The sequence below is a fragment of the Ipomoea nil genome, unplaced genomic scaffold, assembly GCF_001879475.1.
Source record: "Ipomoea nil cultivar Tokyo-kokei standard unplaced genomic scaffold, Asagao_1.1 scaffold2805, whole genome shotgun sequence".
NCBI classification, from domain to species: Eukaryota; Viridiplantae; Streptophyta; class Magnoliopsida; order Solanales; family Convolvulaceae; genus Ipomoea; species Ipomoea nil.
The window spans coordinates 1,747,077-1,766,663 of NW_017619233.1; the positions used below are offsets into that span (position 1 = coordinate 1,747,077).

The 19,587-nt window shown below is 35.8% G+C and overlaps 1 protein-coding gene across 1 annotated transcript; it reads left to right on the top strand.

Moving 5' to 3' along the window:
* The first annotated feature begins 13,722 nt into the window (after positions 1-13,722).
* Positions 13,723-19,143, top strand: LOC109158161 (phospholipid-transporting ATPase 1-like). Its single transcript, XM_019306008.1, has 7 exons — positions 13,723-15,973; positions 16,086-16,392; positions 16,481-17,174; positions 17,264-17,387; positions 17,629-17,848; positions 18,018-18,476; positions 18,616-19,143. Exons 1-7 carry the CDS (start codon positions 14,338-14,340, stop codon positions 18,833-18,835), a joined length of 3,660 nt encoding a protein of 1,219 aa, XP_019161553.1. The 5' UTR covers positions 13,723-14,337; the 3' UTR covers positions 18,836-19,143.
* The last annotated feature ends 444 nt before the right edge of the window (positions 19,144-19,587 follow it).

Below are 19,587 nucleotides of genomic sequence, written 5' to 3' on the forward strand. Positions count from 1 at the left end.
CCCTACAAAGGAAGGTAGGCCCAAATATTTCCCAAAATTGGGTGCTTGCACCACCCCCAGACAATCCGCTACCTGTGCCCTGTCATTCTCCTGGGTATTTCTGCTAAAACATATATTAGATTTATTATAATTCACCACCTGGCCTGACAATTTCTCATACCTTGCAAGGCACTGCCTTATAACTCCCGCCTCCTGGATATTTGCTTTAAAAAATAGGAGACTATCATCCGCAAAAAATAAGTGTGATACAGGCGGTGCCCCCCTTGCTACTCTGCATCCATGTATAGAGCCTGCCAACTGTTGATACTGTAATATCATCAAGAGAGCCTCTGCACAAATAATAAATAGATACGGAGAGAGAGGGTCTCCCTGCCTGAGTCCCCTGGTTGGTTTTACACGCCCCCTGCTATACCATTGACCATTACAGTATAACTAACAGTCGTTACACACAGCATAATGAGCTTTATCCACTTCTCACTAAAACCCATAACAGTCAGCATCCTTTCTAGAAAGTTCCACTCCATTCTGTCATAGGCCTTTGACATATCTAGCTTCAATGCACTCCAACCCACTACACCACACTGCTTTCTATTCAGATAATGCCCCACCTCTGCCGCTACCAAGATGTTGTCAGTGATTAGCCTTCCCGGGATAAAAGCACTCTGGGATTCTGATATTAATCCTCCCATTAGTGTTTTCATCCTATTTGCTATCATCTTGGCCATAACTCTGTAAATGACATTACTCAACGCAATCGGCCTTAAATCTGCAACTGTCTCAGGCATCTCTTTCTTAGGGATCAAAACAATGTTAGTATCATTTAATCCCTCGGGGAATACACAGGAATTCAACGCATTCGTTATAAAGCCAGATACATCTCCTCCCACTATCTCCCAAAACTGCTGGTAGAAACCCGGGTTTAACCCATCCGGACCCGGTGCCTTATCCGGATACATTGAAAAAAGAGCCTCTTTAACCTCATCAGTTTCAAAAGGGCGGTCTAGCATCATACTCTGTTCTAACGTGACTCGTGGGGTTAGGACCCCAAATAGCGGATCATCACAGCTCAATCCATTAGAGGCAAAAATATTGTCAAAGTAATTCAGTATAGTGGAATGCATATCATCCCCCTCCACCCAGTTACCAGCATCACATTTAATACTAGAAATAAAGTTCTTTTTCCTACGTGCAGCGGCATACCTGTGATAGAATTTTGTGTTTGCGTCAGCCCCGCGTAGCCAGTGCTGCTTGGCTCGCTGCCTCCAGAACACATCTTCCTGGGCCTCTATTCGTTTAAGGGAATTCTCAATCTGCTGGTACTCAGCTAGCGCCACCAAATCTCGCCTACTCCGTATGGCATCTTGCCTCTGCTGTAGCTGGTTAATTCGTTTTCCGAATTTATGAAACTGGTCTCCCCCCACCGCATTAACTTCTCCCCACACAACTGCTGACAATGCAGCAATCCCTCCGTTTTCCCCTCATGCCAGGCCGTTTCTACTACTTCTTTGCACCCCTCATCTAACAGCCAAGCCATTTCAAACCTGAATCTCCGCGGCCCCCTTCCCCTTGGCATGCAAATCGCATTAATACTGAGGAAAAGGATCGAGTGATCCGAAGCCCGGGTTCGAATGTTCTCTAACCATGCATTCTCATGCAATTTTCACTTAATTTTATATGTAAATGATTAATAGGATTGTAATTATTATCATATCTTCTTATTATATTAATAAAATAAAATAAAAATGTTTTAGCAATAAATAAAATAAAATAAAAAGGGAAAGTAAGTGCATCATCATCATCATCAATCATCATCAATCAATCAAATCAAATCACATCATCATACAAAACATCAATCAATCATCATCATCATCATCATCATCATCATCATCATCATCATCATCATCATCAAAAAAAAAATCATCATCATCATCATCATCATCATTCATCATCATCATCATCATCATCATCATCACATCATCATCATCATCATCATCATCATCATCATCCATCATCATCATCATCATCATCATCATCATCATCATCACATCATCATCATCATCATCATCATCATCATCATCATCATCATCATCATCATCATCATCATCATCATCATTCATCATCATCATCATCATCATCATCATCATCATCATCATCATCATCATCATCATCATCATCATCATCATCATCATCATCATCATCATCATCATCATCATCATCATCATCATCATCATCATCATCATCATCATCATCATCCATCCATCATCATCATCATCATCATCATCATCATCATCATCATCATCATCATCATCATCATCATCATCATCATCATCATCATCATCATCATCATCATCATCCATCATCATCATCATCATCATCATCATCATCATCATCATCATCATCATCATCATCATCATCATCAATCATCATCATCATCATCATCATCATCATCATCATCATCATCATCATCATCATCATCATCATCATCATCATCATCATCATCATCATCATCATCATCATCATCATCATCATCATCATCATCATCATCATCATCATCATCATCATTCATCATCATCATCATCATCATCATCATCATCATCATCATTCATCATCATCATCATCATCATCATCATCATCATCATCATCATCATCATCATCATCATCATCATCATCATATCATCATCATCATCATCATCACATCATCATCATCATCATCATCATCATCCATCATCATCATCATCATCATCATCATCATCATCATCATCATCATCATCATTCATCATCATCATTCATCATCATCATCATCATCATCATCATCATCATCATCATCATCATCATCATCATCATCATCATCATCATCATCATTCATCATCATCATCATCATCATCATTCATCATCATTTCATTCATCATCATTCATCATCATCATCATCATCATCATCATCATCATCATCATCATCATCATCATCATCATCATCATCATCATCATCATCATTCATCATCATCATCATCATCATCATCATCATCATTCATCATCATCATCATCATCATCATCATCATCATCATCATCATCATCATCATCATCATCATCATCATTCATCATCATCATCATCATCATCATTCATCATCATCATCATCATCATCATCATTGTTATTATTATTAGAAACTGTAGGGATCATATGAATCTTTACTTTTACATTTTAATTAATATTCATATGTTATTGATTCCGAACAACTTGTTAGTAACCATAACATTGAATGAACAATTTTTAATCTCAGAAGAATTAAGATGTGTATGTCAAATTTTTTTTTAGATGTATGATAGACAAAAAATAAGAATACCATGTTAAGCTTATATGTGGCTAGTATTACATTTAGTTATTATTTGTTCTATTTGTGCTCCTGTAGACTAGTTGTGTTTGAATAGTTGTTACAACTCTCTGCTATTTACTCTCATCAGTATACTATATATAGCTGGTTGTTTACATCAATAAATGCTTAGTTCATTCCCTCACAGGGTATCAGAGCCATAATCTCCTAAGAAGTTTTTTTTCCTTCCCTTTGCCATTTTTTATCCATGGCCACAACCACCAATGATATTGTCCTGCTTAATGCTCCGTCTAACTTCCCTATCAAACTCACCTCCATCAACTTTCCTGTTTGGAGACGCCAAGTTCAGTCCACCCTGATTGGCTTTAACCTCCTAGGCTACATCGACGGTTCTGTCAAAAAACCAGCCAAATTTAATGATACTGCACAAACCACTCCAAACTCAGCACATTTAACTTGGTATTGCCAAGACCAGATAATTAATCACCAGTGCTTTACTTGGGAGTTTTTCAGACACCATCCAACCCCTTATAGCCTCTGCTTCAACATGTTGTGATGCCTGGCAACGGCTCGTTGCTAGTTATGCTAGTGCCTCCCGAGGACAGATCATTTTCCTCAAATCCAAGCTTACTAGAAACTTGAAGGGTAATTGATCAGTTACCGCATTTTATACGTATAGGATCATAGGAGAACGACAAGAAATTAAAGAGAAAAATATTAAAAGAAATGTGTCATTTTTGTAATTATATAAACTTTTAAAAATCTATAATATTTATAAAATTATTCTTGCATTTTTACATTATTTTCAGTCGTTAATCAATTCAAATAGATTGTTGTATACTTCATATTTACATGTGTTACTGTGTTAGGTGGTGCACACAAGTACTAAAATAATAGTGAAAAAAATACTGAAAATTAAAAAGAAGTTAAATAAACCCTTGCACAGTAAGTCAGCAACAAAATTAAAGGACATTTTTTTTTTTTTTTTTATGTTGGCGTTTCATAATTTAAAATAATTGTATAAAAGTTTTATCTTTTCTTCTCATAAAAGATTGAATCACCAATCTTAAGGGCCTCCCACATCAAGGCTCAACAGAGCAGTTGGAAGGATGACGTTTAATGAATAGTAGTCTTTTTTTCTTAATCTAGAACTTCGTAATTGATGATGTTTATTGAAACTTAATTTAAGATTTATTTTAAATTTATTAAATGATCGATACACATATATATTTATTATTACTTTCTATCAATTAAAGATGTGTATAACCTCTTGGAGACTCGACCCTACCTATTCATCAATTCCCTGTGTTCATCATGTGGGGATTCCCCATTGATATTCATGGGAAATTTTCACTAAACCCTAAAGTTCAAATTTCAAACCCCAAATATAAGTTTTTGACGAATTGGAAGACTTGACGGTCAAGTCTTCTAGACGAATGAATAAATAACCTTTTTTCAATGATGATCTATTAAAGTAATGCATTTAGGAGTAGTGGTACAATATAATAATTAATATAATAACACTACAATAAGGAGTGGACCTATCTATAAATTAAAAATTATTAAGCTAGGTTTGAACTGGAATTATTCAGCATCATTATTCCTTTCTCCTTTTCTGGTCAAACCGTGCATCTTTGAAACAAATTAACGTGTACAACCAAAAAATTAGAAGAAAAAAAGAACACATCGACAAGTCTCTTGAGACCCCGGGAGAAATGCCACTTTTCAATTGGAAAAATAATATAACTTTGGTAGGCATATTAGCTAATCGGGTTAATAGATGTGAGTAGTTGATAACATTAATTAGTTGATTATAGAAATATATTTGGTGTTGATAGTTTGTTACATATAAAATGACTTTCTCAAAAAACTGCTTTGAGCAGGTTTTTGAATTTTAAAATTTTGGAGCAATAAGCTATTACAAAAAAGCTAATTATCAAAGAGTTAATTTTATTTTTGATCTTAGATTTATATGTGACAGTCCACTTTTAGTCTCTTTTTATCAAAATATTCTTTTTTGGTCCTAGTATTATTATAACATGACCAATTTTGGTCCTCTATCAACAAAATCGTTAAAATTTCGTTAAATAGAAGGGCATTTTGATCTTTTTAATACAAAGTGCGTTGACCCGTTATATATTTTATGTTTATTTTTTTAAAAAAAATTCATAATTGAAGAGCAAAATGCTCTTGTATTTAACGCAATTTCAATGATTTTTTTTGAGCGAAATGCTCTTGTCACAATAATACTAGAACAAAAAAGGAACGTATTGATAAAAAATGACTGTACTAAAAGCAAACTGACACCTATAAATTTAGGACAAAAAATAAAATTAACTATTAATCAAACGCTCATATTGATTGTTTAACCATGTCAAACGATTAATAGTAGTTAAACAAACTAAAATTAACTGATAGGTCAACTTTTTTACCAAACATAGTCTTAATCTTCTATATTCAATATTTCAATAAAAATAAATCAATCAATCAATCTTAGCTTTAAAAGGATATTGAATATTATATGTTCACGTGGCATAGTTGATTTTTCTAAACATTACATAGTAGGATTAACGTACTAATTATACAAATTGAAAGTCATGCATGGCGGCTCAGACAATATTTGAGTGTAGATGTTTTAGTTCCTTGGAACAAGAGGTGTTTGGATATGCTAATTAAGGTTATTGTTGATGTTATTTTTGACGAATCCTGTAATCCAACTAACTTCACCAAAAGCGCACTTTAATAGTGATTGTAGACTTTCTCGTAAAGCAAAAAATTAACAAATTTTGATGCATTTGTGATCGGAATCCACTTAAGAGTTATTTAACAAACAATATAATATAGTTAAACTACTTATATATTATAAATCGACATTTTCTGTGTATGAAAATGTATAATCTAACTATTAGTTTAATATTTGTTAAAATGAAACACTTTATTTAATTTAGTATCATTACTTTATAAAGAAATTAAAATATATGTATATTGTGTGTGACCGTATAAAAGTAATCAACTCACACACGTGAAGGATATATTAAGTATATAATATATATAAAATTACATAACAATAAAAGAGACTATGTTCACATACATGTTATATGTAACAATAAAAAAAAATAATCAATTTGTACACATGAATATAATTGTGTATATGTTATTACATCATCCGTTGTTGGGCATGCATTCGTTAGGTTGATCATTAGATTAGAAAAGAAAAAGAAAAAAAGAAAATGGTATTATTAAGATTGATATTTTTTAATAAAATTTATAAAGATTTTATGTAGTGATTAGGTCAGCAGAGAGGAAGAGTATAATAAAACATTGAACATTGATGGTGGTAGTATGAGATTTATGTTTAAAATGAACAAATTCTTTAATTTATATGCACCAGCATTTGGTCTTATTTGCTGAGTCATTAAGTTACTGTAATTTATATTTTTTTAAATGCTCTGTCGGACTAAAATCTGAGAAGCTCTTAGGGTTGAAAATTCAATCTTTTTAGGAGAAAAAAATATTGAATGACATTAGAAGATTCTTTAATATTTGGCAGTCAAATAAGGCCAACTTCAATTCGATATTTCTGTCTAGTTGATGCAAAATATACTTAAAAAAGTAATAATAAAACAATAATAAAAGTAATAATAATAAGCAGACTGTTTACATCGTGGGCGGCTATTGCTAATCATTTTTTAATTCGGATTAATTATGGCAATCATGGGAGGCCGGAGAACAGTACATATTATATTCTTCTATTTTATTGATTACTAATTTTAAAATCACTCATTTTATTTTAATTTTTTCCCTTTCACTCAAATAATACATTTGACATGGTGAAAGCTAAGTATATACCTTTGGATATGTAATAAGCATTTTCTTTTATACGGTATTGTGAAAACAATAGAAGTTACGAGAAACGTTAATGGTTGGATATAAATTATTGTAAAACTACTTTTGTTAAACTAATTAATATTTAACTCTAGTCCCTTTTAACATGATAGAGTTGAGCTTAATTATAGTTGTTGAGCATATAATATAAACATAAATATGCAATTCGGTTAGATTTTTTTGTTGAGATAAAAGCACATGTTTCAATTTGGTATCAAAATTATGTCAAAGTTTATGAGTTCAAATCTCCACGTCACCCGATAAAAAAAAAAGATTATGGTTCACGTGTTGTTTGGAACTCATCAAAAATAATCAGCTCGCACACGTAAAGGGACGTGTTGAACATATAATATAAACATAAATGTGCAATCCAACTATCAGCTTAGACTTTTAGTTGAAAAGGAGCACATGCTTTGTTGGGTAATAAGGTGGAAAATCCCGAAATAATAATAATCCTACGGAAAGATTAAAATTATATGGGAAAAAGAAAAACTGGGAAGGAAAAGGTTGAGTGTTTGGATATAGGTTTAGCACGAGTTCGAACAGGAAGTTCTTTTCCTTAAAACCTTATTTGCTACCTCCCACAAGTGCTAGGAGCGTTGTAGCCTAGGTTTCCCAGGATAAAACGTGCTACGATTCTTTGTTTAAGCACCTAAACAAAGAACCCGGCAAACAAAGCAAAACTTAGAACACTGGTTGGCTAAAGAAGATAGTAGAAGCAGAAGTTTTGAAGCAAAGTATACTGGAATTCCTTAGTTTCGTGTACTGTATAAAATGCTTCTGCCCTACCTCTCTTTATATAGGACTGTTGGAAGGGATAGCATTCAACATGGCCATTAATTGGTATTAAACCAATTGTGTAACACCTGTAACGGTCACCCACTAAGTAAGATTAAACTCAGAATTTAAAATTGGAATTAAAACAGTATTAATTCCGTAACAGATACAACAGGCTGAACTTTCGGGTACATCTCTCGTGCGCGCTGGTGCAACCCGAGAGTGCACTACTCTCTTGGTCACAGATGCACAAGAGTTGCTCTCTGTCATCCTCTGTAGTACGAGAGTAGGTGCTCTCGGTTCGGTTCCGGCGTGGTCACAAGGCCAACCAATTTCCATTCGTGCCGGCGCACGCAAGCCCTACTCTCGGTTCGGTTCCGGCGTGGTCACAAGGCCAACCAATTTCCATTCGTGCCGGCGCACGCAAGCCCTACTCTCGGTTCGGTTCCGGCGTGGTCACAAGGCCAACCAATTTCCATTCGTGCCGGCGCACGCGAGCTCGGGCTTGAATCAAGCCTTTTCGATCTCTTCTAGTTGGATTTTGATTTGCGCTCCCCTCCGCGCGAGAGAGCCTCTATGCTATACAATTCTACAAGCTTCAAAAGAGCTCATGTATATAAGGGGAGCAAATCTTGTTTCCAAACCAATGTGGGACAAAGTCCTCTATTTCCCTTCATTTCCCAACTCAAATGGGTCTACTTTGAGAATCAATATCGCATTCACCCATTATCCGTTTTGAGCGTACAATATATCAATCTCTTCGTCTTACTACGAAGAATCCGAATCCACTTTGACCCGACCCAAATCAGAAGTGGACCCCACTGATAATTGTACTACAAAATAGCCACTTAATATGCCATTTTAAGCTAATTTTTCCAACATGCTTCAATTATAGTATCACATTTCATATTCAATTATAGTATCACATTTCACATTTAAATCAAAGTCTACCTATGTATGCTAATGTTTTAGCGAGATCACCTTGATATTCCTGTGAGTAATTAAGACTTTTTATGAATGCACACAATAATTTACTACACGAATGTACACAAACTACTCCAAAAGTAGATTGTAGATTAAATTGTGTACATTCATGTTGAGTAAATTACACAAAATCTAGTTTGTGTGAATTCGTATAGTGGATTCATACAAATTACTACTATTGATACCTAAATTTACTATCATTGATAATAAAAATTTTATGTATTTAAATTTATGATATAATTTGTCAAAGTTACATAACTCTTGTCTAGAAACTTCATTTTCAAGGAGATCACTAACTTCCATAATTCCGAAGAATATAGGCAATATCAGTTTAAAAAAATGCAACCTCTATCCAAAAGGGTGTTTAATTTATAACGAAAAAAATGACAACATCGTTCTCTTCTAGAACCGGAAACGATTTCTAGAGATACTAGAACTAGAAATGTAATATCTTGCACTTTTTCACGTTTTCGGTTTACCAAATATGATAATAATATATTTTTTTTCTTTTTAAAAATAAGTTTCATTGCATGCTTAGTGCAATATTTTTTTTTTTTTTTTTTTATTACAAAGGAAAGGGGATATCCATACAAACTACACCTACTACGAGGCTCGAAACCTAAACCTCCCACATAGAGGAGCAATCCAATACCAGTGAACTACAAGTCACTTGATAATGCAATATTTTTTTAGTACTATATGTATGTATTTTCAAGAGTTAATAATTTTTGAGTAAATACTCAAAATGGTCCCTGAACTATAGCTAAATTCACAAATTGATCCTCGACTTTCAATTTTAACCAATTAAGTCTTTAACTTTGCAATTTTAACACGATTTAGTCCAACAAGAAGCGCAATTCAGATCGGGCCAAGTAACGGCTCATGCACGTGGTCCGCACGCATAAGCGCGCCGACAATAAAGCCTACCACTGCGTTTACGAGTAGGAAGATCCGCAATGGAAAGTCAGAATCAACCTCTCAAAATACCTAATGGGCTAATGGTGATCGCCGGCGAAGCCCTCAAACCCAACATAACCACAATCAGCCCGTTCGTTCTCCCGCCGTCGGAGTAGCTCTTCTTCCTCTTCACTCTAATCGACCGGAAAATCTTCAATCCCAAATGGAAACCCTACATTCTCGATTTCAAACTGGCCTTCAAACACTTCTGCATCAACGCCGGCGACCGCGCTGTCATCGACGATCTCCAGAAGAACCTGCAGCTCTCGTCAGAGCACGTGGAGGCCTCCAGGATGACGCTGCACCGGTTCGGAAACACGTCGTCTTCTTTGCCCTGGTATGAACTCAACTACATTGAATCCGAAGGGAGGATGAAGAAAGGCGACAGGATTTGGCAGATTGCTTTCGGTAGTGGATTCAAATGTAGCAGTGCGGTCTGGAAATAAAATCGGAACCTTAAAAACCCGACGATGGACCATGAAATTACATATATATCATCAAAAATCACAGTCAACAAACGGTCAAATAGACGGAGGACCAAATAGTGTTAAAATTATAAAGTTGAGGACTTAATTGGTTAAAATTGAAAGTCGAGGACCAATTTGTGAATTTAGCTATAGTCGAGGGACCATTTGGGGTATTTACTCATAATTTTTTTATCTTAAATTTATAGGTATTAGTTCACTTTTAGTCATTTTTTCATAATATTCTATTTGGTCATAATATTATTGTGGCATGATCGTTTTTAGTCATTTTCAACAAACCCGTTGAAATGTCATTAAATACAAAGACATTTCGATCTTTTTTATACAAAGTAGATGGGTTGACCCGCAATATATATATATATATATATATATATATATATATATATATATATATATATATATATATATATATGTATGTATATATGTATGTATGTTGAGAAAACTCTAATTGAAAACCCAAATGTTCTTGTATTTAACGCTATTTAAACGATTTTATTGACAACGGCAAAAAATGGTAGTAAATTATTATGTGGACCATGGTCCACACAGTGTTGTGTGGATCATATCAAAAAGTACATTTTTAATATACTAAAGTATATTATTCGTGTATTGAATGTATATTATACAAAATAATATACTTTTAGTACTCAAATAATATAATGTACTTTTTCTGAATATAATATACATTTTTAATATACTAAAAGTATATTACTTGTATACTAAATGTACATTATTTAATAATATGGTCAACATAATTGTGTAGACCATGGTTCACACAATAATGATTGAAAAATGGTGATTCCACAATAATACTAGGACCAAAAGAGATGTTTAAAAAAAATTGACTAAAAATAAATTATCACTTGTGAATCTAGGACTAAAAATAAAATTAACTCTATTTTCAATAATTGAAAATATAAATTATAGATTTAATCTTTAATTATAATTACATTTTAAATATATTTTAACTAATAATTAGTTATATTTTATCCTTGACTTTTGTAATAGTTCTAGATTTAATATATGACACAACAATAATAATATTATAAAGTGTGTGGCATTTCAATATTAATGAGATTATAAGGTATGTATTGTTGGAAAAATTAGCTTAAAATGGCATAAAAAGGCATATTAAGTGGCTATTTTGTGGTACAATTATCAGTGGGGTCCACTTCTGATTTGGGTCGGGTCAAAGTGGATTCAGATTCTTCGTAGTAAGACGAAGAGATTGATATATTGTACGCGGGGGGGGGGGGGGGGGGGGGTGCAAATCAAAATCCAACTAGAGGACATCGGAAAGGCTTGAAATCAAGCCCGAGCTCGCGTGCGCCGGCACCTGCGGGCACGAATGTCGTCCGGAAATGGGCTGGCCTTGCGGGCTAAGTTATACCTTGAGGTTGTGGTGCACCGAGAGCACAACTCTCGTGCATCTGTGACCAGGAGAGTAGTGCACTCTCGGGTTGCACCACAGTGAGCACGAGAGATGTACTCTCGTGTGAACCTGCACCCCAACGGTCTGAAACCCGAAAGTTCAGCCTGTTGTACAGATTAAACTCATCTGTTACGGAATTAATACTGTTTAATTCCAATTTTAAATCTGAGTTTAATCCTACTTAGTAGGTGACCGTTACAGGTGTTATACAATTGGTTTAATACCAATTAAAAGCCATGTTGAATGTTATCCCTTCCAACAGCCCTATATAAAGAGAGGTAGAAGCAGTAGCATTTTAGACAGTACAAAAAAACGAAAGGAATTCCAGTAGCTTTTAGCTTCCCAAAACTCTGCTTCTACTCTCTTCTTTACCAACTAGTGTTCTCTACTTTGCTTTGTTTGCCGGGTTCCTTGTTTAGGTGCTTAGACAAGGAATCGTAGCACGTTTTATCCTGGGAAACCTAGGCTACAACGCTCCTAGCACTTGTGGGAGGTAGCAAATAAGGTTTTAAGGAAAAGAACCTTGTGTTCGAACTCGTGCTAAACCTATACCCAAACACTCAACCTTTTCCTTTCCTTCCCAATTTTCTGTTTTCCCAAATAATATTAATCTTTCCGTAAGATTATTATTATTTTTGGGATTTTCAACCATATTACCCAACATGTAATAAGTTGATGATAACACAAAAAGAGATGGTGACAACTGACAACTGACAAGGCAAAAAATGGAAACTGGATGTAGTGGCACCTTTGTAATTTCACAGATAAAACCAAATCCTAATAAAAGAAAATGGAGCCTAGGCCTCTAGAACGACGGCTACCACCTTCATTTTTCATACTATTCTCGTGGAGCAGATACATATATAATAATCCACCGGTCCGCGTATTCATATATATACTAATTATTTTACTTAATATGGAGTAATTTAATAATTTAGATTATTAGATAGCTTGGTTGATAGTTAACCGTTTTAAAATTTGTAATTTATTAGTTTGATGAAAACAACTTTTCCGATCAGGTTTTTAAGAAAATCATTTTACAAGTTAATTTACTAATCATCTTTTTACAATCAACTAATACTATCAACTAATTAAATCCACTAACACAATCAGTTAACTGCTATTAATTAATAATAATTATTTACCAAACACCCTCATTGACTAAATTTGAAATGTTCAAGTTAGTGTAAATTTATTATCTTTTTAAATAAATCTAATTAAAAAGACGAAACATAATTTAATTTTAAAATATTCTCTCTCTCCAATTTTACCAGTCATGTTTACTATTTATTAATCAAATAAAATATTTTTTTTACTAATTTTCTTTATTTTTTTGTGTGTTTAATAGTAATTTTAATATAATTTCTAAATATATAGATTTTATATACTAATACTAAATTTAATATTATGAAAAATAAAAAAATAACTCCAGTCAAGTCTCAATATGACCGGCAAATAGAATATCAATTATCAACTAAACTAATTTGCTATCAACTAGTTATCAAACATAACAAGATTGATTAACGTGGTTAATCGTGCACTTATATTCTTTAAGAGAGATCGATAGTTCAAATTCTCTATTTTATAGAAAAATCAATATGACCAGCAGTTTACTCCTAAATTTAACCTGCCCAGTGATAAATACAATTTATCATTCAACAAAATTAATATTTGAAAACAACCAATCATATATGGAAATGGAGAAGTGAAGTATGGATAATCAATGATGAATTTTGGATTAAATTAAAGTGTGCACAGAAGGCTTTGAATTTTATCTAACATTTCTTATTCATGTTAGTTTAGCATTTAATTTTCAAAATGTTGATGCTCGTCCGCCACCCATTACCATTTCACTGATTGACTCTTCCTTTACCGGTTTCTTGCAACTTTCGCTCCATCTCTCTCTTTCTGTTCTACATTAGAAGTTAGAACAATGTCTTTGACTTTTGAATTTTCCCTCCTCTCTCTCTCACATATATGCAAAACAAGAATTCTTCTTTTCAAACACTCCTGCAAAATCAAAGGCAACCCAGGCACACATACAGCTCCATCTCTCTCTCTAAAATTTGCCCTTTTTTCCCATACAAGTAAGTCTTGACGTTACATTAAATTAAATTCATCAAGGTGTAGATACAGTTACTCACAGTTGTTGCTGTAGTGTTTGTAATTTTCTCATTTCTGTGGGATTTCCGTATTTTGTTGTTATAGCTGAGTTTGAAGTAGTGTTTATTGTGTTTTTGGAGGTTTTAGCTGAGGTCAAAATCTGGGTATTGGTTGAACCTTTGAGCTTTGCTGAAGTTGGATTCTGGGTAGTTCAAATTTATTACAAGTTTAGAACTTTGGTGGTTTTGATTGGGTAGTTTACAGAATTGAATATCTGAAATTTTTGTTAGTTTTGGGGTGAGGTGAGAGATCTTTATCTTGTTGTGGCTATATGTCCTTGATAGAGTTTCATTCTGATCTGTTGAAGAGGCCTTTGATCTTCATGTTATGGCCTGGCAACAGCGCCCACTTTTGATTCCTTCCCCAAGAACTCCAGGAGTTGAAGAACTTCCTTATACACCTGTTTTTATTGATCAACTGAAAGAGTCTAAGTCTGTTTCGAATACCGCCAAATCGCCCTTTGGAATGGATTCAAACAGCCATTCTGAGATTTCCACATTCCCTGAGTCCTTCCACAGTTCATCTCGGTCTTCGAATAGGTTTAGGGACTCTAGGGCGGGCTCGATTAAGGAAGAGAGTTTTGGCGGGTTAGGATCAAGGGGGACGAGACATGGATCGTATGGGGCTGGCTCAGAGGGGTTTAGCAGGTCCCTGAAAGAAATTAGTGATGAGGATGCCAGATTGGTATATATAAATGATCCTTCCAAGACCAATGAGAATTTTAAATTTGCTCGGAATTCAATTAGGACGGCAAAATACTCCATCATTACCTTCCTACCACGAAACCTCTTTGAACAGTTCCATAGAGTTGCATATATTTACTTTCTTGTTATTGCCATCCTTAATCAAATACCCCAGATGGCAGTTTTTGGTCGAGAAGCTTCTATTCTTCCATTAGCTTTTGTACTATTAGTTACGGCAGTTAAGGATGCCTATGAAGACTATAGGCGGCACGGGTCTGATAAGGTTGAGAATCGTCGATTGGCTTCGGTTTTGGTAAATGGTCAATTCCAACAGAAGAAATGGAAAGATGTAATGGTAGGGGAAATCATCAAAATTTCTTCGGGTGAACCTATCCCTTGTGACATGGTGCTTCTCTCAACGAGTGATACAACTGGGGTTGCATATATCCAGACAATAAATTTGGATGGAGAATCGAATTTGAAGACACGGTATGCAAAACAGGAGACACAAATGAAAAATCCAGAAACGGAGAAAGTAGATGGATTGATCAAGTGCGAGAAGCCCAGTAGGAACATTTATGGCTTTCAGGCAAACATGGAGGTAGAGGGAAAGCGTGTTTCTCTCGGACCTTCCAATATTATTCTCCGTGGTTGTGACCTCAAGAATACTGCTTGGGCAATCGGGGTAGTAGTATATGCTGGCCAAGAGACAAAAGCAATGCTGAATAACTCGGGAGCTCCATCCAAACGGAGCCGTCTCGAGACTCGTATGAACCGGGAGATCATTATCCTCTCGTTTTTCCTCGTTGCACTGTGTACTGTCGTCTCTATTTGTGCTGGTGTTTGGCTGAGGCATCACAAGGACGATCTTGATATTATCCCTTTCTTCCGGAGAAAAGACTATTCAGAAACCGAGGTTGAGAACTATAATTATTATGGTTGGGGAGCCCAGATAGTATTTACGTTTCTTATGTGTGTTATTGTCTACCAAGTCATGATCCCTATATCATTATACATATCCATGGAGCTTGTTCGTATTGGTCAGGCTTATTTTATGATTCAAGATAACCGGATGTTCGATGAAGCCTCGAACTCAAGGTTCCAATGTAGGGCGCTTAATATAAATGAAGATTTGGGACAAGTAAAATATGTTTTCTCCGATAAAACTGGCACATTAACTGAGAACAAGATGGAATTTCAATGTGCAAGCATTTGGGGAGTAGATTATGGCAGCACAAAGTCCAGTCTTGTAGAAGATCAAGTCCCATACAATGTTCAAGGTGCCACTACTTTGCTAATTCATTTTCTTGCCTTCTTTTATAGAAAAATATTGTTTATTTTTTGCGTTGAATACTTGAATGTGACGTTTTTGTTTGTATTACTTTGTAACAGTGGATGGGCAGGTTTTAAGGCCGAAGATGAAGGTAATGGTGGATCCAGAGCTTATTAAAATCTCAAAAGCTGGAAAACAAACGGATCGAGGAAAACGTATTCACGATTTCTTCCTTGCCTTGGCTGCTTGCAACACTATTGTTCCTCTTACTGTAGATTCATCGGATCCAGCGGTGAAGTTGATTGAATATCAAGGAGAGTCTCCTGATGAGCAGGCATTGGTATATGCTGCAGCAGCTTATGGTTTCATGCTTATCGAACGAACATCTGGGCATATTGTTATTGATATTCAAGGAGAAAAGCAAAGGCAAGTTGAACTTGAGCCACCCTACTTGATGCTCCTACCATTATTTGAAATTTTAAAACCTATCTGATTATCGTTCGTGTTAATGCAGGTTCGATGTTTTGGGTTTGCATGAGTTTGACAGTTATCGGAAGAGGATGTCAGTAATATTAGGTTGCCCCGATAACACAATAAAGCTTTTTGTCAAAGGCGCTGATACAACCATGTTTAGTGTAATCGATACATCGTTGAATTCGGACATAGTTCATGCAACTGAATCACATCTCCATTCCTATTCCTCGATGGGTTTGAGAACTCTCGTGGTGGGAATGCGAGAACTGAGTGCTTCTGAACTTGAACGGTGGCAGTCTTCTTACGAGGCAGCAAGCACTGCTGTGATTGGAAGGGCAGCTTTACTTCGTAAAGTCGCTACTGATATTGAAACCAACCTTAGCATATTAGGGGCTTCGGGGATCGAAGATAAACTGCAACAAGGCGTGCCAGAAGCAATCGAGTCTTTGAGAGAAGCAGGCATTAAAGTTTGGGTTTTGACGGGAGACAAGCAAGAAACTGCGATTTCAATTGGCTACTCATCTAAGCTTTTAACGAGTACGATGACCCATATTACGATTAAAAACAACTCTAAGGATTCGTGCAAGAGGAGTTTGGAAGAAGGGTTGAGATTGACTAAGAAGCATGCTGCACATAATTCTGAAGCAAACTCTGTAGCTAGTACAAGTTCAGTTGCCTTGATCATTGATGGAACGAGCCTTGTTCATATCCTTGATAGTGAACTTGAAGAGCAGGTATATATGCTTGTGCTATCTTACTTTTTCTCTCGCTTTCTTACACAGACATGTTTAATATGCCATTCATGCATATTTCTTGTTTTCAGTTGTTCCAGCTAGCTAGTAACTGTACTGTGGTACTTTGCTGTCGAGTAGCTCCGCTGCAAAAAGCTGGTATTGTTGCCCTCATAAAGAGCCGAACAGATGACATGACCCTCGCAATTGGAGATGGTGAGTATGAAATTTCTTTTCGTGATGAACCAAAAGGTTATGCTCTCTATAGCCAATCGGTGGTGAGAAAACCACCATTGCCAATGGCCCAATAGTCCAATACCCCACCCTTCTTCTCTTGTTTTAAAAATTGACTCTTTGTGCTTCAGTAGGTTGAGAAAGTAGTTATGAACAGATACTGCATTGTAACAGAGTCAGTAGTACTAAAAAAAAAAATGGTTCTAACATATGTTTTTTTCAGGTGCTAATGATGTTTCAATGATCCAAACTGCTGACGTGGGGATTGGTATCAGTGGCCAAGAAGGTCGGCAAGCTGTCATGGCATCGGATTTCGCGATGGCCCAATTCAGATTCTTGGTCCCTCTTTTATTGGTTCATGGACATTGGAACTACCAGCGATTGGGCTACATGATATTATACAACTTTTACAGGAATGCTATTTTGGTTCTTGTCCTATTCTGGTAAGTTCATGACTTCTCATAAAAACAAAACAAAAGAAGAGAATCCATCTTGTTTGGGTTTGTATTTTGGGGGAAAGTGGAACTCGAAACTTCTTGTTTAGACATAAGATTTAAGATTCTTGCAATTCTTTAAACATTAGCTGATACTGTACTTAATTGTTCTGCTCAGGTATGCACTCTTTACGGCTTTCACTTTAACTACAGCCATCACTGATTGGAGTAGCGTGTTGTATTCTATAATCTATTCTTCACTGCCTACAATAGTTGTTGGGGTTCTCGATAAGGATGTGAGTAGAACGACCCTTCTGAAGTACCCTCAACTTTATGGAGCTGGACAGAGAGAAGAAAGCTACAACGGGAAATTGTTTTGGGTGACGATATTGGACACTGTATGGCAAAGTGCAGTTGCCTTCTTCGTGCCTCTAATTGCATACTGGAAAAGGGATATCGATATTTCGAGCCTTGGCGATCTTTGGATACTTGCAGTCGTTATTTTGGTTAACCTACATTTAGCCATGGATGTAATTCGGTGGAATTGGATCACTCATGCTGCCATTTGGGGATCGATTATAGCAACTGTTATCTGTGTCATTATCATTGATTTATTGTCATTTCTTCCTGGTTATTGGTAAGACCTCTCAACTGTTTAATGTCATTTTCAGTATTTGCAGAATATTTTGGACTTTTAGATTGTCGTTTCCATATATACCCTCTCGTTTTAACGAGTATAATCAGAGCCTGATTGTAAATGCAATGCAATTCTGCAGGGCCATCTTCCACGTCGCAGGGGATGCCACGTTTTGGTTGTGCTTGATTGGTATCATTGTAGCTTCTCTCATTCCACGATTCATTGTTAAAGTTTTCGTTCAGCACTTTATGCCTAGTGATATCCAGATTGCGAGAGAGGAGGAGAAGTTTGGGCACAGAACAGCGTCTCGAGATGCAGAAATAGAAATGAACCCAGTTTTCGATTCTCCTCAACGATGAGTATTTGTTCTTCTCCCCCTTCTTTTGTAAAGTTTGTCAATATTTACGTTGCATAGTCGATTTTCCACTTTGCTGCCAGTTTTTTGTTTGCTTCATACATAGGTCAGCATTCTTTTTTCTTGTTGTTCTTTAAGCACTGTAATCATATATTAGCCATAGTCACAAAAGCATTCTTTCTTTAATTTTTTTTTGTACAACACAAATCATATAGTGAGCATTATGTAACAGGAATCCATGTTAATAGAAAAAGCACACATGAGTTTTCTGTTTTCTCTTGAAATCTTGAATACAATATTGTTGTCTCCTCCTGTTTTATGTTGTTACTCTTGTCCCTTGGTTGGCCTAATCTGGCCTTTCTAGTTGGTGGCACTGCTTATAAAGCCACAAGAGATAATGAGAATAAGAGAAATTTATAATTGTATATATTCAAACAATGCAGAATATAGAGTATAAATAGAAGAGAAGTGCGCAACAGTTCTAGACCAATTCTCCTGGAAAAAATATATGTCGTCTAAAAGTGCCCTTTGCAGGTGGTCACGATGGAGTTCACGCCGTGAACTCCACCGTTACCACGCTGGCAGCTCACAATAGTTGGGCGTCATGCTGATGGTCACGCCGTGACCATCAGCGTGAACCCCGGTGTCTACAGGCTACTGCGCAGCGTCACGGTCGAGTTCACGGAATGAACTCGACTGTGACCGCGAGCCCAGTAGCGAATCGAGGGTGATTATTTTGACGCGAACTTCAAGTAT

What these genes read in the sequence shown, in the direction of transcription:
- LOC109158161 (XM_019306008.1), top strand. Translation starts at nt 14,338, where the DNA reads ATGGCCTGGCAACAGCGCCCACTTTTGATTCCTTCCCCAAGAACTCCA. An exon ending in TTGGTTCTTGTCCTATTCTG is followed by an intron (nt 17,849 to 18,017) that starts GTAAGTTCATGA and finishes TGTTCTGCTCAG; the next exon opens with GTATGCACTCTTTACGGCTT. An exon ending in TCATTTCTTCCTGGTTATTG is followed by an intron (nt 18,477 to 18,615) that starts GTAAGACCTCTC and finishes GCAATTCTGCAG; the next exon opens with GGCCATCTTCCACGTCGCAG.